Source organism: Branchiostoma floridae, chromosome 14, assembly GCF_000003815.2.
Source record: "Branchiostoma floridae strain S238N-H82 chromosome 14, Bfl_VNyyK, whole genome shotgun sequence".
Classification (NCBI taxonomy): domain Eukaryota; kingdom Metazoa; phylum Chordata; class Leptocardii; order Amphioxiformes; family Branchiostomatidae; genus Branchiostoma; species Branchiostoma floridae.
The window spans coordinates 10,509,627-10,530,492 of record NC_049992.1 but is presented as its reverse complement, the minus strand read 5'-3'; the positions used below and the strand labels follow the sequence as shown (position 1 = coordinate 10,530,492).

Below are 20,866 nucleotides of genomic sequence, written 5' to 3'. Positions count from 1 at the left end.
CTTCTGGTAAGCTTTTAATATTATGATTCAAAATTTGACAATTCTATGATATGTCTTTTCATATTTCATAAAATTACCTGGTAATGTCACGTGGTCTCTTTTGATCACGCATGCGCCCTTCCCTCGCTGACAAGGTGGAAAGGTAAGACGTGGAAACTGAGTTTGTCCTGATTTGTGGGTTTTTACTAAATTTTAGGAGACGCCTGGGAGGTTTCTGTGACTTGACATCTTCAAAATCTTGACAATAAGTCTTATATTAAGGTGCAGAAGACATTATCTTTAGCTTAAGTCCTATTTAAAGGCTAGAAAAGAGCCGGCACTCCACTCGAAGGTCACCCGGCCGGCGAGCCCGCCCCTCATTTGCATAAATCGCTTCCCTTGTCTAGTGTGATATTTAGACACTTTCTCTTGCATCTGTTCGTGATTTTTGACATATGTCAATATCCTTGTCAGCCTTAGACACATTTTGTAGTCTGTGATCTGTCAGATCTTAGTGATTAGTGGTGTGTCCACGTGCCTTGGGTGGGGAAAAGCCGGCATGACATTGCTGAAATAGTTGCGTGGAAGCGTGCACGTATACAACATGATCACGTGTGCACAGCATGGAGTTTATGACCATTATGCTAACCTCCTTGATGCTAGCAACACCCAAAAAGCGAGTAATGTTTTTTTCCGTCTCAATATGAAATAGCAGATGATTTACTTTTAGCTTTGATTGAAGTGATTGATTTCGATCTAGAATTCAATCAATCAGGAGAGGCATTTAGAGAAAAGTTGAGCACAGTATCTTCTCATGATCAGTGAATTGCATGGGTTTGGTGCACCCCTTTCTACAGACTCCTATTTGAAATGAGTGAGTCTTCAGTACAACTGACATACATGTTCCTGTTTGGTTGTAAGCTGAGAAGTAGCAAAGGCTGATCCTCAGGCAAGGACACAGTGTCCTGTCCATTATTAATAGCTGACAGCATAAGTGTGCAGCCCTGTAAGTGTAACCACAGGTCATCAGCCTACATGCATAACCAGTCCAACAGGCTCCACACACTGTTCACGTACTCCAGTGCTAAAGCCTAAAGGGGTGTGTGCGAACAGCATGTAGAGTGACTTATATAGAATTGATTGTTGCAACGTCATACTGCAAGCCTATAAAAGCTGAGCACAGGACTGCTTCGGTGGGACATTCTGTGATCGCTGGTCTGTTTGACTGGATGCACCAACATTCCTAGTACTAACTTAACCATCCAATTTGTGTTCTCAGGTCCTGCTCTCTCTCTCCTTGGTTAGTACTTCCCTAAGACATCTCATCAGCCATGCCTAAGGTTGGAATCAACGGGTGAGTACATTTTCACTGATAAACTTATCTTTTTTTCAAGATTCAATTTTTCAAGCCTTTTGTTGAGTATTACAAGTCAACATTTGTAAATAGCATTTGTAGATGGTTGAAGTTAGAACAAGACAATTGCCCCCCACATGATTATGAAGAACAGATATGACATTTTTTTTTCTTCAGTTTTTCCTTAGTTTTTCTTCAGCTGAAACTGCTGAATGAGCTCTGGCTACCCTCTTTAGATAGACACTTTTGTAACCACGTACACATGAACAGTGATGTTAAAATGTATATTCTTGCGTGACACATTGAGCAGAAATACCTACATTTGTGTAGCCCAGTGACCTTTGGAAACGGTACACTGGTAGCCTATTTGTTACAGCACCAAAACCGTTTCATTTGACCTTTCCAAATGCATAAATAATTCCTGAAGGTCAGACAATGACAACTGAAGTATTGTGGACAGCCATGGCTGAGGGGAGAGGCAGCTTTTCAAGAACATAAGCAAAATTTGTGAGCTAAGGCATCATTTGTGGCTTATTGGTATCAAAGTTGTCCTTTTTTTTATCGTTAAATTCCATTTGAAGTGCATTGTTACTTGATACAAAAAAAGTACAAATTTGTCAGATATACTATAGCGGGAAGTTAGCATGGTGGAAACCCTTCGCATTGCAGCAATTCACTATTACTAACACAAGTAAATCTGGTTGGTGAAATTTGTTCTGTTTGATCCGTTTTAGGTTTGGTCGTATTGGCCGTCTGGTGCTGCGGTCTGCCGTTGAGAAGGGCCAGGAGGTGGTCGCCATTAACGACCCTTTCATCCAGCTGGACTACATGGTAAGTACATGAGCAGTAACATGATCAAGTCAACACAGGAAACAGATCATATGAAAAAGAGTGGCTTTCCTGTACCTGTAAAGATACAATGTACATGTGGTGTATTGTTGGTGTATATTGCAGTACTTAAAAATCTGTGGCACAGTGAAAATCAAGAGTTCATTGATAGCAAACGTTGGCAGGCGTGTCGACTCCAACCTACTAGCCTGCAGTTCAACTTCAAGTGACAGCAGAGACAAGAAAAGTTTAAGATTCATGGTATTACACTGCCTATTACACTGCCTATGTGATGTAAATTCAAAACCTCCATATATGAGGAAAGCCAAACTTCAAGAGTGTTAAGAAACCTACCCCATTTCTCGTAGGAGTTTATCACAGTAGAAATGGCTTAAACCTTACAGTCTGGCCTCATGCAGGTTGTACCTACAGTACAAGACTGGTATGTTATTTGTAAATGCAGTTTACCAGTTATGCAAAAGAAAAACGGTTTACTTTGTTCCTGTACAGGTGTACATGTTCAAGTATGACTCCACCCATGGCAAGTTCAAGGGCGAGGTGTCTGCTGATGCTGACTCCTCTTCGCTGGTTGTCAACGGGAAGAAAATCAAGGTCTTCAATGAGTAAGTTCGACAGTTTAACTGCTTTTCAGTTTGAAATGAAGTGGATGAATGGTTCAATACTTGCCCATTAACATTTCAGGTTGCCGCATGTGGAAGACTATAATCTCAGCTCTTAAAGTGAACTGGAACGCATAAGGTCTTCAATGCTGTTTAGTAAGGATGGGGCGTGTACCTTAATTTTCTGCACCGGTACCCACCCCTATTCTGAACCTTAATGTGAGATAATACTTATCTTGAGCTAGTTCTTTTTCTGCCTTCCCAAGAAAATGATGACAATTTTGAAATCTCTCTATTCAGGATGAACCCAGCTAACATCAAATGGGCGGAAGCAGGTGCTGAGTACATCGTTGAGTCTACTGGTGTCTTTACCACCATTGCCAAGGCAAAGGTAGCTATATAGAGCCATCTTATTAGTTTGTTCTCCCTGTCATTGTCTTTGAGTGGGCTGACAAGAACTGTGCATTTGACTAGTGTGAGGAAGTAAGCAGTATTGCTGTTGAACAACTTCATAGTGCATGCATACCTCAAGTGTAGGTGGTTTACATAGCAGGGTCAGATGTGTTGGGCCACGTATTGCCAGTAGGAAACTTATGAGTGGGAGTGGTGAGGAAGCAGTTGAAAAGATCAATTTGAGAACTAATGTCTGACTTTTGCTATGAATGTAACACTTATGGGTGAATCCTGTTGAGTTGGCCAGGGCACTGATTGTTTGTCTGATTTTTGGGTCATTGATTGATTTATTGACTGTGTCTTAGGCTCACCTTGATGCGGGAGCGAAGAAGGTCATCATCTCAGCTCCCTCTGCTGATGCGCCGATGTTCGTCATGGGTGTCAACCAGGAAAAGTACGAGAAGAGCATGGACATTGTCAGGTAGGTACCATGGGAAATCAGTCACAGTCAAAGTCCTTCCTGCGCCTGTTAGAGCAGCACCAAGCTACTTTTTAGTAGCCCTGGGCCACACAACTTTGGGAAATCACTACAGCAGGGGGCTAGTCCACCGGTGGTGGTGTGTGTTCAACTTCCATACTCTTTCCAGAATGCTGAGGGCTAAGCAGAGAAAGCAGCTTGTACCATTTTTTAAGTCTTTGGTATGACCCAGTCAGGGATCAGACTTGCGACCTACTGAATGCAAGGTGAACACTCGGCCCACTCAGCCATTGCACCAATTACATATGGGAAATATGGGATGGATAATATAAACACTGTGTCTACAGTTTTCCCATATTTCCATATGTAATTGGTGCAATGGCTGAGTGGGCCGAGCTTTTGCCTTGCATTCAGTAAGTTGTGAGTTCGTACATGTAGTAAGTGGTACAATCATGACTGTACCTTGTATACGTTTTTGTACATGTACAGATGTCTAAGGTATACTTGGTAGTTTCCACACTTAAACTGGATGTCTCTATGCATAGAAAAAAGACGGACAAAGAGGTACATGTATACAATTTTCTGTACTTTTTAAATCGAAATGTGTAACTAGGTGTTAGTTGAGTTTCTGGATGGATAGATGAGTGGATAAGAAATTTTGTAGTTTGGTTTGTGAAATATTGTGCACAGTGACCTGACAATCTGATATAAAATCTGTTTACAGCAATGCTTCCTGCACCACCAACTGCTTGGCCCCACTGGCCAAGGTCATCAACGATGAATTTGGCATCGAGGAGGGTCTCATGACCACGGTACACGCCTACACCGCCACGCAGAAGACCGTGGACGGCCCAAGCGCGAAGGCCTGGCGTGACGGGCGCGGTGCCCACCAGAATATCATCCCAGCAAGCACTGGGGCAGCCAAGGCTGTGGGCAAGGTCATTCCTGAGCTGAACGGGTGAGTCAAGTTTTTATGATACGGTAGAAGCCGCTTAATTGCACGGCCTATTTGCCAGTGAAATTCGTGCAATTATCCAGCTTTTACTCTATTGAGGAATGCTGAATTATCGTGTTTGAGGTAGGATTTACGCATCTTAAGTCACAAAATGAGTAAATCTGTAACAGTACTTCTTGATCTGGTGTTTTTGCACATGTACCAATTTTATTTTTGCAGTACAGTACTGGTACCTAACCCCTAACTGCAGCTGGTTATTTGTGTTAAAATGCCCCAAAGTCGACTTGTCTGAGTTTATTTATCAGCATTTTAAGCACCGCTAGATGCTACTAGAAGGACTGACATTTCCCACATGTAACAGCTCTCTGGAATCTTTACAGGAAGCTGACAGGCATGGCGTTCCGTGTGCCGGTCCCTGATGTGTCCGTGGTCGACCTGACCTGCCGACTGAAGAAAGGAGTAAGCACCAATTTGCATATGAAAATCTGATACGTAACATATACATTCTGCCATTCATAAGTTAACATATGCCCACTCTTGAAACAACATGTAAGTCAATGCAAGTTGTATGTAGTTTTATTTTACTTATCATGTGCTGAGTCTCCTATATTTGAGAAGAAGCCAAACTTCTGTTTTAGACTAGATCTGTGATGCTTTTAGTATGATATATATGTTTTGTTGTGACCTGTACTTAGCTCGTTGGGCAAAAAAGTACAATAAACTAAAGGTCTTCATTCATTCTAACCCCCCCTTCCCCATAGGCTTCCTATGATGAGATCAAGGCTGTGGTGAAGAAGGCATCTGAGGGCCCACTGAAGGGATATCTGGGATACACGGATGAGGATGTAAGTTCAATTGTGACGATTGCTTAGATTTTCTTCGCAGATCAAGGTGATTGTTCTGTTTTCAGTATTCAAGGCAGCAATGAATTTAATGATTTGTAAATGAGCTTGTTTTTGCAGTTAAGTCACAATCTTGTAGGCTGACTGGGAGATAATACATAGTCAGCTGCTGATCAGCTACATTTTGTAAGATGTGAACCTCTGTATGTGGTATTATCTTTTAAGTTGTTAAACTACCCATGTGTGATTGTGTATATTGAATGTTTTACGTCCCAGTAGCTGTCTTTTTTTCCTGATTTTCTGTACAATCTAGGCAACTGTACTCTAATTTTCAATTGGTCGTCTGTCATATTCATTCTATCACTTTCTTTCAACTTCTATCATTGTTTCATTTCTATTTTTTCCTATTTTCCACATCATCCCTCCCCATTCTTATATTTATTTCCCCTGAATTTTCCTACATTTCTGTTACCCTTCCTTTCCTCCTGCTGTGGTGTCTTCTGCTGAGCCAGGTTGTCTCAGCTGACTTCATTGGGGATGGGCGCTCCAGTATCTTTGATGCCAAGGCTGGCATCGCTCTGACAAATAATTTTGTCAAGCTGGTCACATGGTAGGGAATGACATGTGTTTACGTCTGTGTGTGTGAATGGGTCTGTCTCGCACAGATATAGGCGACTCATGTATGAGGCTACCTAGCCTGAGCCTGCATACTAACTGCATGCCTGCATGTTAGGTGGTGTCCTCAGACTTCATGGGCGACACCCACTCCAGTATCTTTGACGCCAAGGCGGGCATCGCACTGACCAACAACTTTGTCAAGCTTGTCTCTTGGTAAGTATATGTAAATGTATTAGTGGCTAGAGTGCCAGCATGAAATCTTTTGTTTGTATTGGTTCATGATCTCCGAAGGCACGTAATAAAATTGGATTTGTTGAGTTGTTAGCTATTTCTACAGTCTGTTCTGAGTTGTAAAGGGTCTAAATGGTCATTTCAGGTTCGGACCCCTTATGACGCAATCGTGTTTTATGCACAACAATGTGAGGAGCCTACTGTGGTTTATCTGAAGTTTAGTTTTAAAACATGATTTGATGCAGAGAAAAAAATAACAAAACTGTATGGAAAGGATGACACAGGTACATTTGATAAGTATGTCTGAGTTCGTAATGTCTGTCGTTTTTCTCCTGTACCACAGGTATGACAATGAATACGGCTACAGCTTCCGTGTTGTCGACCTCATCCAGTACATGGCCAGCAAGGAATAGGTCACAACTGTCTTACGTGCAGCACATGGACAACAGCCACCTAATGACATAAAAGAATTGTGTAACTAGTGACGTTAATTTCATCCGATGAAGACATTGCTTGCAGATAATTTAGGCCAACATAGATATATGTTAAGGCCATAGTATTAAGAGAATGCAAAGTTATTATCTGTTCTTGTAGACTTGTGTGAAGAAACTGTGACTTGTATAGCTAAAAGCAACAGAATATCTGGGTATGGGATTTTGTAGGAAGAACTTTAAATGAACGTTCAGTCTGAGACTGTTTAAGGTGAAGTGCTTTGGTGAAGTTTGCAGTGCTGCAATGACATTTCTGTGGCTGATTCATTAAAGATACCATTTGTGTCTGTCATGTTTCTTTGGTCTCTATTACGGACATTATGATACATAAATCTAGTGATTTGGACCTGGTGTATGTAGTCAAAGTGTTGCCCAAATGTGAAGTGTTAAAAATGTTCTGTTGTAGTAACTTGTAGGTTTAATTAAGAGTGGAATTTGAAAGGTCTTTGCTATTGGTCCCCAATTGGACCAATGAAGAGTACACTTAGTAAAAGTGATGGAAAATGGTCATTCCAATACTAAATCTGAGTCCAATTTTGAATTGTTATAGGAAAGTAATGATCTTAACAGTTGGCAACAATTAGATGTGAAAAAAGAAGAGTTATAACAAACTTTCATAAATATAACTTTAATGCTATTATTTAATGTTGGAATTTTTGCATGACCCCCATATCTTCTATCAACCTCCTCACAGAAAAATCTTATTTGGCAGTTTTAACTTATGGTGAAGTAATAAATTTCATGTGCAGATTTTTACATGAAGGTGAAAAGTTTCATCAATCACCATAACTTCCACCTTGATTTACATATACTCATTCCTGAACTGTACAGGAACTATCATACAATAGCTAACTTGATTTATCATAATACAACATTTCCGACTTAATACATTCAAGTACTATTGCACATTTGATATAATCTGCATAACCATATGTGTTTGTTATTGAATGTGACAATATCACAAACCCCTGGATCAGTGACTCATGATTAAAATTGCACCAAAAAGCATCTTGTTGCATCTAAAAGTCCTATGCATACTGTTAACAACTTAATGTCAGAACTGAGCTCATGACTCGTACAGTAACTACTAGATGTATAAAAGGTTCCTATACTCTTGTCAAGTTGTTGGGAATCTTAATTCCCAGAATATACTATATATGGCATCATGAAAGTTCACAGGATTTGTACAGCGTAGATTCCTGGATAAAATTTATAACTTTGTACATATCAGTGTTGCGCATGAATTACAGGTTTATATTTGAACAGATTCATGGAATTGTTATGGCCCACATCATTTGTGATGACCACACAAAATGCAATTGCCATGTGACAAAAAATGATTGTCAACAGTCCCAAATGTGCCGTCACATGTTTCTAGGAGGCCATGTTTTTTTGTTTTTTATCAAACGTGACTTAATCAGAAGACCACTTGTTGCATCTTCTCTTCAATGTTCTCGTCCTTCCCTGGCAACTCATACACAACAAACATCGCGTTCCAGAAACAGCCGACGAATCCAACGGCTGAGCAGAACAACAGGACAGCGTTGACAGTGCCAGTGACTGAGATGAGTGGTCCGAGGCAGGCAGCGTTCACGATCTGTGCCAGGAATATCTGACAGCTGAGCAGTGAGGTGTCCAGGCCGAACCCACGCTTGCTGTTCCCTGGGCTGTCCTGTATAAACTGGAGAGGGTGAAGAAGATACAGTAAATGCATTTAAGTTCGTGGGGATTTGATTTCGCGTTAGCGGGAAAGTGAGAGAGTTCGCTATGGTTTTAAGTACACTGTAGTCACACTGTTAGGTTCGCGGTGGTTTTGAATTCGTGGTAAGACTGCCTCGCAAACATAAAACCACTGCGAAAATTTCTGCATTTACAGTAAGCAATAAAAACCATTGCATTGAACAAGAGACAGTCCACATGGACACTGATGCTGAATTTTCTGGTGTGAAGTATTCTGAATCAACTATTTTGGTCACTTTTTTAGGTGTGGCCTTTAAAGAAAGTGAAAAGGACAATTGAAGAAACATCAACAGCTTATCTATTAATCATCCTTACACACATTGCAAAATTTACCTCCATCAATGCCAAGTTGCATGCATTACTTGAAAACATCCCAGTCCATGCCAACGCTTACCTCTGCGTTCTGGTGAAATTCTGATAGTACGGTGTACGGTAGAGTACAGATGGTGGCAAACAAGATACCAAATGCAACACACATGCTCAGAACGACATAGGTGTTTGGAAACATCACACACAATGCTGCAGCAATGGAGAACACGAGGTATCCGAAGAAGTATGCTGAGTGAACAGAGACTGCATCCAGCAGTGGATCTAGAAGTGCTGTGGGGAAAAACAACACACTGTAAGAAACACTTAAAAAGTTAACTTAAAAAAATTAGCCACAAAATCATAACATAGCATAATACTATGTACATGTATGTCGTAAGCAACAAACACTGCAGAAACATTTTTCTCTCCTTCCTATACAGTGAAATAAAAGTTTAAGCATTTACAGTAATCTGTTGCCAGATTGGATATCAGAAATAATACAATGGTTAAAGATGCTTAAATCACATGCAAAAAAGGAGCGAAAAAAATTTATTTAATGTCCATCATATCCCTGCCCATCACAGAAGAGAGAGAGCAATACCAACAAACTTGGTGTTTGTAACGCCATGAATTACACCTATCATTCATACAACTAGAACATTGTAATCAGACTATTCTACTTTTACTAAAAATCAGTTTTATTGATCCTAATCACCTGAGTAGATGGCAGAGGAGAAGGCATAGATACACAGTCCCCAACACCCCATCTTTACACCACTGTTGTAGTTGTCATAAGGGGACGTCCCGAGATCTGCAGTGGGAGTGCCATGGAAAACGGTCTGTCCCACAAAGTCTGTGAAGAACATCAAGATGGCTGCAAGGAGAAGAGATTAACATTGCACAGATGAGTCTGAAGTTTGGCACTCTGTTGCCAATATCTAAAGAGTAAGTAATCTCACACAAAGCCAAATATCTGCATGTGTTCTAAGGTGCAACAGAAAGATTTGTTTGTTTTGCATACCCGGTAAACCACCTGAACGAAACTAGGTACATGTATTTATTTTCACCTGAGTGAAGTGAGGAAAGTTGTGTCAAGTGCCTTTCCCAAAGGCACAAGATTGGTGAATCACCAACGGATTTGAACCCATAACCTCTGGGTTGTGACTCGAACACCCTGTCAATTGCGCCACACGACCCCAGATTAACTACAAACTCCACTGATACACAACTGCACTAGACCTGTAGCACTGAGTCCAGCTAATACTTCTACTACAGAAACTATTAAATTTTAACTGTTACTACATGTATCACTGACTACCTTAAACAATAGACTTTGATGTACCTTCCATAGCCAGCCATCCTAGGAAGTGACAGAAGCACAGTCTCTTCAACACGTTGGGCATCTTGATGATGGCCATGTACAGCATTCTCACTGTCAGTTCCTCATCGGTTTCATCACCATCTGAGTCAAAACTCTCTCTGCTACCTGCATGTGCTGCACCATTACCTAGTGATAAGGTAGCAATCTCCTCACTGAAGCTAACACTACGGGGACGATCGTCATTCTCCTTCAGATCTAAGTTAGCCAGACTATTTGCCTGCTCTCCTTCGCGGGAGCTTTCTGGAATTTCATCCTCACTTATGTAGCCGTCTGTAAAGTATTTCTCCTCTTCGACGTACTTTGCCACGTTTGCTATTTCGTCACCCGGCATGGATTTAGATCTTCGCAACGGCCGGTACGTGCTTGTTACTATATTCTTTTGCTGTTTACGCGATTTTGTCTGAAACTGCTTCAGATCTGCCACAGTATCATCTTCGGAGTTGGCTGAGGTGTTCCCATCATTAGTGGTTTGATGATCTTCTAGATCTGGTGATTGATCACAGTTTATTGAATTTGAATGGACTGCACCATAGTTGAACACAGGGGTGGTTGGAGGGGTTGTGGGATTGAGGGAACGGATGGATGACACGTCAGTCACGACCGAGGCTAGACGATGGTCAACATGTCCAGGTGAACTGTCAGTTTTGTCTTGTTTTTCCAGAGGAATTTCCTTGATACTGAACAGTGTCACAACGGCAGACAACACGAATGAGGCAGCAGCAAAGGTGAAAACAACACGCAGGTTGGACCCCACCCACGTAGCCAGAATGGTCTGGTCCCAGTCCACCCCTCCTATCACATAGCCTACTCCTCCTCCAAGGCCTAGGGAGAAAGAAAGGCAACAATTTTACACCAAGAACATTTAACATAGGGTGGGATGTTTACCACCTTGAGACTATTCACCAATGTCCAAGATTTTGGAATGACAAGTCGAACATTATCATCAGATCAACAGGTTCTGTCATTTTGTTGTCTTTGCTACATTCTTCTTAACTTTAATTAAGGACCTCACTCCTGCAGTACTCACCTCCCATGAGGGCATGCAGACTTAAACCTCTGTCCTGGTCGTCTTGACAGCAGGAATCCAGGAGATACGCTCGGGACGGACTGTCGCTGGAGTCTGCGCAGAAGTCCAACATGACGTTCCCGACAATCGTCAGCACGATGGCTCCGTATGTTGCAGCCCGACTGTTGCTAAAGGTCGCGTTTGCTATGTCTTCTCCGTTCATCATCAGGGCTAGGCCGACCAGAATCCCGACCGACAGCGCCAGTATGAACGGACGGCGGCGCCCCCAGCGTGCTGTGCAGCGGTCACTCCAGGAGCCTAGTATGGGCTGCACAAGGAACCCGAGAACTGGGCTTATGAACCAGATAAACGTATAATATTCCTCGGGTACCCCAAGGTGAAGTAGGATGGGTGTCACTAACGCCATCTCCAACGCATAGCAGAATTCAACGCCAAACATGATGCCGCCATTGGCCAACAGTTGCCATAGCGACCGTTTGGGAGGTTCGTCCCCTTCCTCTGATGGTAGGGTAAATGCGACTGGAGTGGGGGGCGGCGGGGGTGGTAGGCGGTACGAAAAGACGTGACGTGGCTTTTTAGTCCTCACGCCAGGTTTGAAGCCAAGGTTGGTTTTGTGGCCGATGGTCTTTGTGCTGAAGTGTTTCTGTGGCCGGGGCTGCCGCCGCGCGACCGAGGCAGGAATAAGAGGAGTGGTTTCGTCCAAAGACATCTTCGACAAGTTCCTTTCACCATCCTATCACGGGTCACGATGTCGCCTTGTGTTTTACTTAGGAAGAATTGTCAACGACTCTTTCAGCTCATCACGGAAATGGAGAAATGTCCTGAAACAGATGAAAAATAAGGTTTGCAATGATCAAATTGCCAGCAAACAAACATTTCCATAACTTGGCACATGATCAGATAGATGGGTTGTCTTATTATTGTACTTTTCTTTGTCCAGTCCAAATGCACAGAAACAGCCATACTTTTGCCACCATGAAACGCAAGCAAAAACGGCTAAAATAGCTAAAAATCAAAGAAACAGGTGACTTCATTGTTCTGGCCTGCTGCCTACTCAGGGTCCCAGGTCTCCATTCTCTCAATAAAATTCAAGGCCTCCATAATTTCCCCCATTTCCCAACAGCTGATCTGTGCTAAAATTACTTCTTCCTAAGGCAACGGTCAAGGAGACATACGCATCCAGAACTTCAGATTTACTCCCAAGAAACAAACAAACCATATACAATACTACAGACAGTATAAGATATCATCAAATTGGAATAAAACGCTCCATATATGACATGTTCATCATATTGTACTATTGATTATCTCAGTCCTGCTGCACATGCACAATATGATGGTGTGTAGCAGCAAGAGCAATTGTTATAATGCTACCTCAGCTAAAAGGACACCTAAAAATCAATACACTTGGTACATGTAGCCGCTGCTTTTATTGTGCTGTAAGGTTGATGAAGTACTGTCTGACTGCCACAAAATCAGCAGTCAATACTATTAATTTCAAGGGGGTCTGTATTTTTTTTGTGTAAGGCAGTTAATTACTCATATATTTTTCAGCGTTATGTCATCCATAATTGGATGAATCTAAATCTTATTCAGGATAAAGCATAGATGCTGAGTGGCAGAGAAATTACAGGCACGTCCAGAATTTTGCATTATATGTAATATGCACTACATGCAACATTATAATTTCATAACTGTTACAGAAATTGTACACATACATGTAGTTTTTTCTAATGCCTCAGTGATCCTCCATTATGGATCCATCTATATTTAGTCCAAGACTTGTTTCACTACTGTTAACACTGAACTATACTACAGGTACCTCACAACAGTTCCCAACATTGGACCCAAAGGATGTAGCCCCAATATAGATCCACAATCAGTCTGAATCGGGCAACAGAATAAACACTGTTCTTTCAGGTGGAAAACCAGTCTGCACCAATACCACTGTCCCTGGCGGCATAAATATTTGTCATCTGATCTTGCTGCACCATCTCATCAGAGTCCTATATAGCTTAGCCTACGTCACTGCTATATACATGTACCTATTAAAGTATCCACCAGTATGAGAGGCACTGTTAAGGGTCTGAGCCTGGATCAAGATTCATCTGCACACCTCGTATGATTTCCCTTTTACAAAATGAGTGTCTACCTTCATAAATCATGATATGTCTGGATTGCTGGGGTCAATGACCTGTAGATCAAGATCTATGATGTACATGTACATTGTGTACAAGTACTGAATCAAATGCTTTATGATTATATTTGTTGGGCATCATATAGTATTATTACTTAATTGTTATCCTTTCTTTTCATTTGTCTTTTTTTATTGCTATCTTAAAAAAAAGACATAATACAATCATATAGGCGGTAGGCCAAGGAATTATTGTTGGATCGCCCGTCTAAACTGCCCAGGTTGGTGTTCCGATGTAACCCGAAGTTCTAGTACATTGTACTCGGGATCACCCGAGTGGGTGCCGAACGTTCTGACGGCGAGTTCCAACAGATGACAAAGGTACCGAAAGCATAGGCCAGCATCATTTTTCTCGTAAGGATGGTAACTCAGCTCATTAGGGATGACCGGAAATACAGTGGTCAACAACAATACCAAGGCCTATTGCCCATGGTACAATGTATCCATTAGCTGAAAATGACCCGGACATAAGTTAGAAAAATGAAGCCCGTTTCTATCAATGATGTGTTACTGTCTGGTATGTATATGTTGCATCAGCATATTTCAGTCTGGTGAGACTATGTACACTTTAAGACTATATGTCATGTGCACGTGATCTCCACCTGCCCCACCATTACACAACACCATGTTTCAAATGTCACCCTAACGGACACTGGTGCAACTCATATACTAACATAACTGTTTTGTTCAAGGCATCAGGTGACGTGTTGAAGCCACGGTGTGCCAGGTACCCGGCCTACTCTAGAACTGTTATATCATGATAAGCTTCTCTAGAGAGTGGGGCAAAGGTTGATTTCTTATGTCAATCACCGTGTGTGGTTGGACTATGGTCCCATCGCGGGGTGGTGGCAGCGTCACGTGTTGGAGGCTCGTGCATCTTAAAATATTGACGCACACTGGACAAGCACGTGTACACTGCCGGATACATAGCTGTGTAGCCATTACCAGTTGAATGTTTGAATACTATCGGATGACCGTAGTAATAACTAGTATTATTCCAACAAGGACCTGGGCATCATTACATTTTATTTTATGATGTCTCAGATCAAAATAACTCAATATTGCATTACTAAATATAAGAATTAAAAGCATAGATTAGGTCTTTAAGCTTAACTATTTTTCCCCTCTTTTCGGACAAACTGGGATCACAAGTCAGACTTATTTGGCAAATAATTATGAGCATCATGTGAGGCATAGGTGATAAGAAACGAAATCGCAGCATGGGACAACACTCACAGAATGAAAACAGCGTAAATGTTACATCATAATGGCAATACTATAATTCCTAGACACTCAAACTTATAGAAAAGAAGTCCGGTCTGAAGAATACTGTAAATGCATTTAAGCTTTCGGGGATTTAATTTCACAGTAGCGCGTTAGCGGGAAAAAGCACTTTTTGCTGTGGTTTTAAGTTCGCGGTAGCACCGTGCACTGTAGTCTCTAACTGCCATGGAAAAATGTTCGGGGTGGTTTTTAATTTGCAGTGAAGCAGCCACCGTGAAAACCACGAACATTAAACCAGCGCGAAAGTTTCTGCATTAAATTACAGTCATCAACATTTATAATCTTTTTACATTTCTAGTGTAAATTTTTACGGCTTTAGATTTTGTCTTCTTCTCCGGTTGAAAGATTAATTGACAACATTTAGTAAAGTAATTTGTTGCATTTTGTTGTATGCGCGGACACCAAGGAGGACACCACCACACCATTGTAGTTACAGTAACACCAAGGAGGTTAACGTTACTACTTACTGGTGGTTACTTGAAAAACAACACTAATACATCATTATAAAATTAAAGTATATACAGAGGGAAATTGCCTCTGTAAAAATTACAAACTATGACAATGACGTGCAACTTGTACAATGTATTATGTGGTTACAATCATATTCATCATTATCACAATCATATTTCAACCCCAGCAACATCAGTATGCTAAACAGCCTTCGTATAATTTTACACCTGGTATTAAATATCGATCCCTAAATACCCTTAATACACCATAGATAACGGATTGAATGTTGAGTATGCCCCCGCAGCAGTATTCAAATGGCCATCCATCGTGAAACGACAGTAATAAGAAAACATGCATCATATGGAAGACATAGAAAGGTTACTATGGAGGTTTTATTTACTACCTAATCATAAGAGTGGGATACAAGAAGGTTCTAGTAAAGACTCTTCGAATTCACTATATCAAACTTCCTTCCTACAGCCGAGCACTATTGGGATTGGAAGACAACTAAATGCGGGTCACCGCCCACAGTGAATTAGCATCACTTGACGCAAAACATATGCGATTATCTGGAATATAATCATCTCTGCTAAACACACACTTACCGTATTAAAAAGCGATTAACTGTGGACCCCAGGGGTGTAGGGAGTGTTTCAGACAGGTGATGACAAACGACTGGAACCAGCGCTCACTGGTTCGGATCCCCCAGGCGAGCTACGTATACCTGTCAGCTGTGAGGGACAACAGAAATTGACAGCAGGAAACGATAACGAAATTCTGTATCTTATCAGTTCGATATCTAGCCACCAAATGCAATACGTAGCTATATGATAATTATTTATCATGTACAAAAACAAAAAATTCTAACTAAATGTATGAAAAACCGTTAATTGTCTCATATTCTTTGTTTTCTCTTTACCCGATGCAAATATGTCTGGTACGTTTAGATGCTTTACCTGTAATGCTGTTGACTTCCATAAGATGGCGCTATTGTAAGTCCGCCTATTCGCCCTACAGAGCGGCTAGAATGCAATACAAATGTAGTAGGCATAGCGAACCATCCCACTCAATAGGCAGACAACATACACAAGATTCCATCCATGATCCGACTAAAAATGGGTCCACCTTTGATTTTTTTTCAGGGCGGGCCCGGTAGTAATCGGATGGTCCCCAAACTACAAACAAGGCTTCATAAAAGTACCAACCTGAATTTCAACATTTTAAGTTTAACCTCTTTTTGAAAGTTTTTCTCCAGCAGAAAATCACAAGGGTCTTCTTTTGATAAAACGACTCAACAAAGGGCCAAAGAAAATGCTTGCAAGCTATTCCCAGTACTAGCGGTGTACTACTCAACACAACTCCTTGTTCAATTGTAAGAATGTTCTCGGTCACATATACTAGTAACTGCCATTAGGTAGACTGGAAAGTAGGAAAATATCAGGGATAATAACTAAGTTTGTTTATTTCAATTATTGTGTGAGGTTGGCATTAGGTTGATTATCTTATCTCATTATTCACTGGCATTTGAGGAAGAAAGTTTGTTTTCATTGATTGGCTCACACGGAAGCTACCACTCGTGTGATTGGACAAAGCTAGTCCAATCTCAGATCATGCAGATGGGTATAATTCGACAGGCAGAATTAATTTCACCGAAAGTATAAAAACGTTATCATTGGTCAAACTGGACAGCAGTTCTACCATTGGGAATGCTCAAAACATAATAATGTTGACCAATCACAGACAAGGTAGGAATCAACTTCTGCTCTCCCATTGTCACAGCAGTGATCATTTGGTCCGCAAGGCAGCGCTGTAGGTATTTACTACAGTCAAACCTGCCCGAGCGACCACCTCTTCTCAGCGACCACCTGGCCATTTCGACCGCTTTTTCTCGGTCCCGATTTTTTTTCCTATTGACGTAAGCATTAAGCGACCTTTTCTCAACGACCACCTGGCCAACGCGACCGCGACCGGCCTAAATTGGGCCCCTTAACGACCGCATCATTTTCAAAATCGAGGTTTTCATCGATTTTTGATGATAACTAGCCCGATTTTGTGCCGAAATCGACCAGTTTGCGTCGGATTTTGACTGCCATTACGATGTTATGTTTAGAATAAAGATTGCGGCGGTCAATGGGTGGGTCAATGGGGCAGTCTACTGTAATATGGGAGGAAATTTCTAAGAAAGATCTGTGTAGCTCATACCTTTTAAAGAAAGATCTGTGTGAGTGCTTTTGTCCAACTGTACATTCACCCTTGGCTATTGGGACGTACCGGGCATAGAATTCGAAAGGTGCACCGTAGTTATTTCAGATACGGCGATCAAGAACACAGCGACGCATAAAGGCTTGTATGGTAACTGACAGCATCAACGTTCCCTCACTGTCTAAAACGTTAGTGTACAAATATCATACTGTATCGTATAAAAGCTGGGGTTAAATTTACAATTTACAGTGTGCGTGTTGTATTTGACATTAAATACCTCGCTTCTTTGCGTGCGTGAAGTGTGCTTGCTATTTGCCATTAAACACAACGGAAACCGTTATACTTTGCATAGGGCATGTTTTAAGTCGATACTCTTCTCAGCGACCACCTGTCCAAATCGACCGTTTTTGTCCGGTCCCCCGGGTGGTCGTCTTGGGCAGGTTTGACTGTATTACCATATTCCACAAACTTCGAGACTGACAGCAGACAACTTCATTTGAAAACAAGCATATTCGATGTCTACAATTGGAAGTGACTTGATAATAAGGAAGTAATAACATGAAACGAACACCTTGTAGCCTTTAACATCAACTCTATCTCTTAATTCCACCGGATGCAATAATACCAACACAGGAGAAAGATACAACATTTCAAAGTGATTTAACCCTCAAACCACCATACCTTTATTTTTTTGTGACGTAGATTACCGTATGAGGTCAAAACTGACCCCATAACGTTTTGTACAAATGCAGTTTTTTTGACGACTCTCTTTGTGATTTGTATATATGTATAGCTTCGTTGATCTATGTGGGACAGCTTGACATGATTAGGTGAGAATAATTCTAGCTCATTATAATAATTCATGCAAAAGATCATGAGGACCACATTTTGCACTAACGCTATTCAGACCGGGTAAGATTTTTTTATGCACGCATCAACTTCAAAGTCACATAGCCCCTGATTAGCTTATGCTAGGGCCACCAAACTTGGTCCCTTTTGAGAAAATGTTGATAGCAAGCAATTTAAGTGAATAAAAAAAGTTCATAATTTTTCATGTTGCAATGGCAACTGAATTCTGACAGGCATATTTATTACGCAATTTTCTAATTTTGGTTTAAACATTCAAGTTTTGAGGTTTTCTTGGCAAACCACACTTGTTCATGACATCTTACAAAGTTCAACGTAACTTCATGATTCAATATTCATAATTCATGCTAATTTTATGACGTCATCAGTCAAAATCCGAGATGTCGGCCAATTTAAGCTAAATGATGTCTTGGCGTCGTCATATAACATGATAATGACACTTAAGTTGTTACCATAATTTCGTTGCACATGTACATCATTCTTTGAAAGTTTCGTGATCATACGATAAGTAGTTTAGGCGTGGGTCTCAAAAGTTTGTTTATAAAATGCTGGGGTCAGTTTTGACCCCACTAGACCATACATAAACTTTCTATGATAACTTAATCAACAATGAGCCAATCTTGGTAAAAACGTATGAGAAGTTATATGACATATATACAAACAAACTCATGGGAGGAAATTTGTTTTCAACCAGAAATGTCATAATCTGGGGTCAGTTTTGACCCCATACGGTGGTTTGACGGTTTTAAAGAGATACACACATCATATGTATGCTGCACCAAAATCCGGTGTGAACTTGGAGCGGAGATGACCTTATACCTGTGTTAATAGATAATGTAAGAAAGTATGCAGTATGCACGTAAAGAGACCATAACTGTAGCATGGGTTAGTATTCAAGTACGTGCCCATTTTGCATTGTCAGTCATGAAAGTTATTGTTAATAGAACATGTATAAGGACATCCAGAAATCTTGATACAAAACGTCATTGTCTTTATATCATCATAGTCTGATTTATAGTTTTTCGTGGCGCAAAAGCCTTGGATGGTCTGCCCGGAAACACGTTTGACAGTTGTCGGGCGTAACAATGTTGTTTCCAATATGGCTTGATCATGATGTACGAAACGTTGACAGAGGACGCAATAAAATCAAATTGATGTGGTTGAAGCAAAGTCAACAAAACATCCAAGCAGTTAAAGCTTACATTTTGATAATCTACTAGTATGTTAACCAAGCAACAGCAACCGTTCACCAAAGTCGTCTGACGACTGTCTGTGGCCCGGCACATGTATAAATTGCCTGGTACTACCCCGGACTTTGAATAAAGACTGTGTATGTGGTAGGGAAGGGTGTGTGTGAACAATTTCATGCCAGAAAACGTGGGATATGCTTCTTGGTGATGCCAACTTGAGTACCGGTTTTGCAATGCGAAAGGACAAAGGAAAGGGAATGACGAATTAAGGATTATGTCAGTAGAATTGTCTTGGCAAAGCGCATTGCGGTCCATAATAGCTGATACTCGTTCGTCTTCGGAAACAGTTGTACAACATCGCATCATCATTAGTCAGAGATGAGGGTACATATAGGGTTTGTGCGTCAGAGATGAGGGTACATATAGGGTTTGTGCGAAACAGTTGAATATATCTTAAGACGGAATAGGCGGAATGGCCAATCCAACCCGAGGCGAAAACCTTAATAGTACAATAAACCTAACAAAGCAGCAACAACAAAAAGGACGAGAAGACACCTAATTCTATAGCTAATTCGTAACCAACTGCCCGATATCGGTGGCTTCAAATAAAAATAAAAACTTTAAAAAATTCATGGCAATCATTTCCGTTACCTAAGGACCAGTCTAGCTAGTTGCCTCAATTTCATTACTTTCTGAAATTCAAGCTGCTCGCTTTTATTGACTTTTGCCCCCTTCCTTCCTTTCTATCTTAATCCCAGTGGTTGCTGAGAACGCCTATTCTGTAATAAAACGAATTCGCACAACCCACTTCATAGCCTCTGTGCAATACCCCTGCGCGCAGTCGGTGTGACGTCAGCTGGTTCTTCTTGCCGGGATCCCAGCTGCATGTCTAAGTATATTCTCATCACTACGCAACAACACTTCACTTCATCTATCATAGAGGAACCAACTTTGCTCAAAAGAAGGCGGGAACAATAGAAGAACTGTGCCAACCACGCTTGTGACAGACATTTTTTTCTGCGCGGTCGGACTCGTTTACTATATATAAAGTAGGTATTGTAGTTACCGTTATGTCGCAGCTGAGTCAAGGCTGTGTGTTTCTCCTGGCTGTGTTAGTGGCGGTAAACGGGAACGCATGGGAGAAAGAAAACTACCCCAACCCACAGCTTCAGCCGGAACTCTGCAGCCCGTCGGTAGGGAAGCCGTCATGGCTTTGCAATCCGGACCATGTCCTGAACGAACACTCAGGTAAGAACTGTTAGTGTTGTACACCAGTGTTACATTGTCGTGCGTTCCTACCAGTGTGAGTGTGAGCTACTTTAGCACTTGTTGTTAAGTGTTACACTTGATGTTGGATAAGTGCCCGTAGTATTGACCAAAAAGTTGTTATACTCCCAGAAAGATCCACTCTTTATTTTCGTCTTATTTTCAAT

The 20,866-nt window shown here is 41.2% G+C and overlaps 3 protein-coding genes across 5 annotated transcripts in view; 2 read left to right on the top strand and 1 right to left on the bottom strand.

Annotated features, from left to right (window-relative positions):
* Nucleotides 1-31: 31 nt before the first annotated feature.
* Nucleotides 32-7,081, top strand: LOC118430013 (glyceraldehyde-3-phosphate dehydrogenase 2-like). 2 transcript variants are annotated; one of them, XM_035840697.1, is made up of 11 exons: nt 32-142; nt 1,259-1,333; nt 2,068-2,164; nt 2,672-2,784; nt 3,082-3,172; nt 3,540-3,655; nt 4,377-4,610; nt 4,988-5,066; nt 5,369-5,452; nt 5,962-6,059; nt 6,642-7,081. In XM_035840697.1, exons 2-11 carry the CDS (start codon nt 1,311-1,313, stop codon nt 6,709-6,711), a joined length of 1,005 nt encoding a protein of 334 aa, XP_035696590.1. In that variant the 5' UTR covers nt 32-142; nt 1,259-1,310; the 3' UTR covers nt 6,712-7,081. The 2 variants fall into 2 exon arrangements, with proteins under 2 accessions (XP_035696590.1, XP_035696589.1); XM_035840696.1 differs by lacking the exon at nt 5,962-6,059 and adding an exon at nt 6,183-6,280 and having other exon boundaries at nt 33-142.
* LOC118430010 (proton-associated sugar transporter A-like) lies at nt 6,641-15,927 on the bottom strand. Of its 2 annotated transcripts, none has more exons than XM_035840690.1 (6): nt 15,780-15,927; nt 11,247-12,067; nt 10,181-11,041; nt 9,554-9,712; nt 8,924-9,129; nt 6,641-8,470 (listed from the first exon to the last, which is right to left on the bottom strand). In XM_035840690.1, the coding sequence occupies exons 2-6, from the start codon at nt 11,953-11,955 to the stop codon at nt 8,207-8,209; spliced, it is 2,199 nt and encodes a 732-aa protein (XP_035696583.1). In that variant the 5' UTR covers nt 11,956-12,067; nt 15,780-15,927; the 3' UTR covers nt 6,641-8,206. The 2 variants fall into 2 exon arrangements, with proteins under 2 accessions (XP_035696583.1, XP_035696585.1); XM_035840692.1 differs by lacking the exon at nt 15,780-15,927 and adding an exon at nt 13,069-13,207.
* Nucleotides 15,928-20,267: 4,340 nt separating this feature from the next.
* Nucleotides 20,268-20,866, top strand: part of LOC118430618 — a 6,789-nt gene continuing 6,190 nt past the window's right edge. Inside the window, exon 1 of the mRNA XM_035841597.1 lies at nt 20,268-20,681. Coding sequence (XP_035697490.1) covers nt 20,504-20,681 — 178 coding nt within the window. The 5' untranslated portion in view covers nt 20,268-20,503. The remainder of the gene's footprint in view (nt 20,682-20,866) is intronic.